Genomic DNA, 1,559 nt, shown 5'->3' on the forward strand with positions numbered 1-1,559 from the left:
TGAGCCTTTGTTTATAAGGTTAGTTCTACTCTCAGAAGGTTGAAAGCTGGGGGGCTCACCAGTGTTTGTTGTGCATCAGGATGTTGATTAAGATTTGAATAGTCTGGTCAGTTGATGCATGAGCGTTGTAACTACTGCAGGATACTGATCCACCTCCTGTTTACATTAAACGCACCATTCTACGCTGTGCGGGATCTGTGTCATGCAACCCACATAAGTAAGGTATTCACAAACATTTGAAAAAGTTGAAAAATCATCTGGCATGGACTTATTGTAGTCTGCAGTTCCTGTGACCTATCCACCACTGGTGCCCTGATGAAAAGCTACAATCACTTGACTTGAGCATCAACCTCCTGAGCTGCAGATGGTCTTTTCCAGGACAGGGCTAGAATTACTTGTGCTAGGATCCCATCCTGGACAGTGTCCTCTGCAGGGCTTTTTTCACCTCCCTGTTCCTCAGACAGTAGATCATTGGGTTCAGGAAAGGGACTATCACAGCATAAAACACTGCCACCACCTTGTTCATATCAAAGGATGGGAGAGACGTCACCCGGATATACATGAAGCTCAGACTCCCGTAGAAGATGAAGACTACGGTCAGATGGGAAACACATGTGGAGAAGGCCTTCCTCCTCCCAAGGGCTGATGGGATCCTTGAGACCGTCAGGACAATTTGAGCATAGGAGCCTCCAATCAGAAGTAGAGAGCTCACCAGGATCACTGCTGAAACGGCAAAGTCCGCTATCTCGTTGATGTATATCTCGGAGCAGGACAGTCGCAGGAGCGGCGAGAAGTCACAGAAGAAGTGGTTGATTATGTTGGAGCCACAGAACCTTAGCCGGGTCAAGAGGAGGATGGGCAGAACTGGAGTCACAAATCCCACAATCCATGCTGTGGATGCAAGCTGCATGCAGGCACGCCAGCTCATGACTTCAATGTAGCGCAGTGGATGACAAATCGCTATGTAGCGGTCATATGCCATCACTGCCAAGAGAAGGCACTCTGTGCCCCCCAGGAAGGTGAAGAAGTGCAGCTGCGTGAGGCAAGCGGCATAGGAGATGGACCTGTTGTTGAGCAGGAAGCTGGCCAGCATCTTGGGCACAGTAATAGAGGTGTACCAGACCTCCAGGAAGGAGATATTTCCCAGGAAGAAGTACATTGGAGTGTGGAGATGACCATCCACGGTCAGAAGCATGATGATCACAAGGTTTTCTAGGATCGCGGATATGTAGATGAGCAGGAAAACTGCAAACAGTAGGACTTGGACCTCTGAACTGCTTGGGAAGCCGAGCAAGACGAAGACACGGACAGTTGTGTTATTCATTCCGGCTGGAGGAGTGTTATCTGAGGGGAGAAATAAATGCACACTATGAGACACCGCACGCCCTAATGCCTACCTCAACGCGCTTACACTGTCGACGCTTTTCTACTAAATTGGAAGAAAACAGCAATGGTCCCTTGAGGTATTGTTAAAAGATTATTAGTCAAGATTCACTGAATGTGTCACAGTCATTTGCAGCATTTAGGGACAGTATCAATGACCAATGCCGTTTGACAAC

At 48.1% G+C, this 1,559-nt stretch overlaps 1 protein-coding gene across 1 annotated transcript; it reads right to left on the bottom strand.

Moving 5' to 3' along the window:
• Positions 1–400: 400 nt before the first annotated feature.
• Positions 401–1,324, bottom strand: LOC146839325 (olfactory receptor 6B9-like). The gene has a single exon (XM_085650339.1). The coding sequence runs from the start codon at positions 1,322–1,324 to the stop codon at positions 401–403; it is 924 nt and encodes a 307-aa protein (XP_085506465.1).
• Positions 1,325–1,559: the final 235 nt, after the last annotated feature.

The sequence above is a fragment of the Triturus cristatus genome, chromosome 4_1 (assembly GCF_964204655.1).
Source record: "Triturus cristatus chromosome 4_1, aTriCri1.1, whole genome shotgun sequence".
Taxonomy (NCBI): Eukaryota; Metazoa; Chordata; class Amphibia; order Caudata; family Salamandridae; genus Triturus; species Triturus cristatus.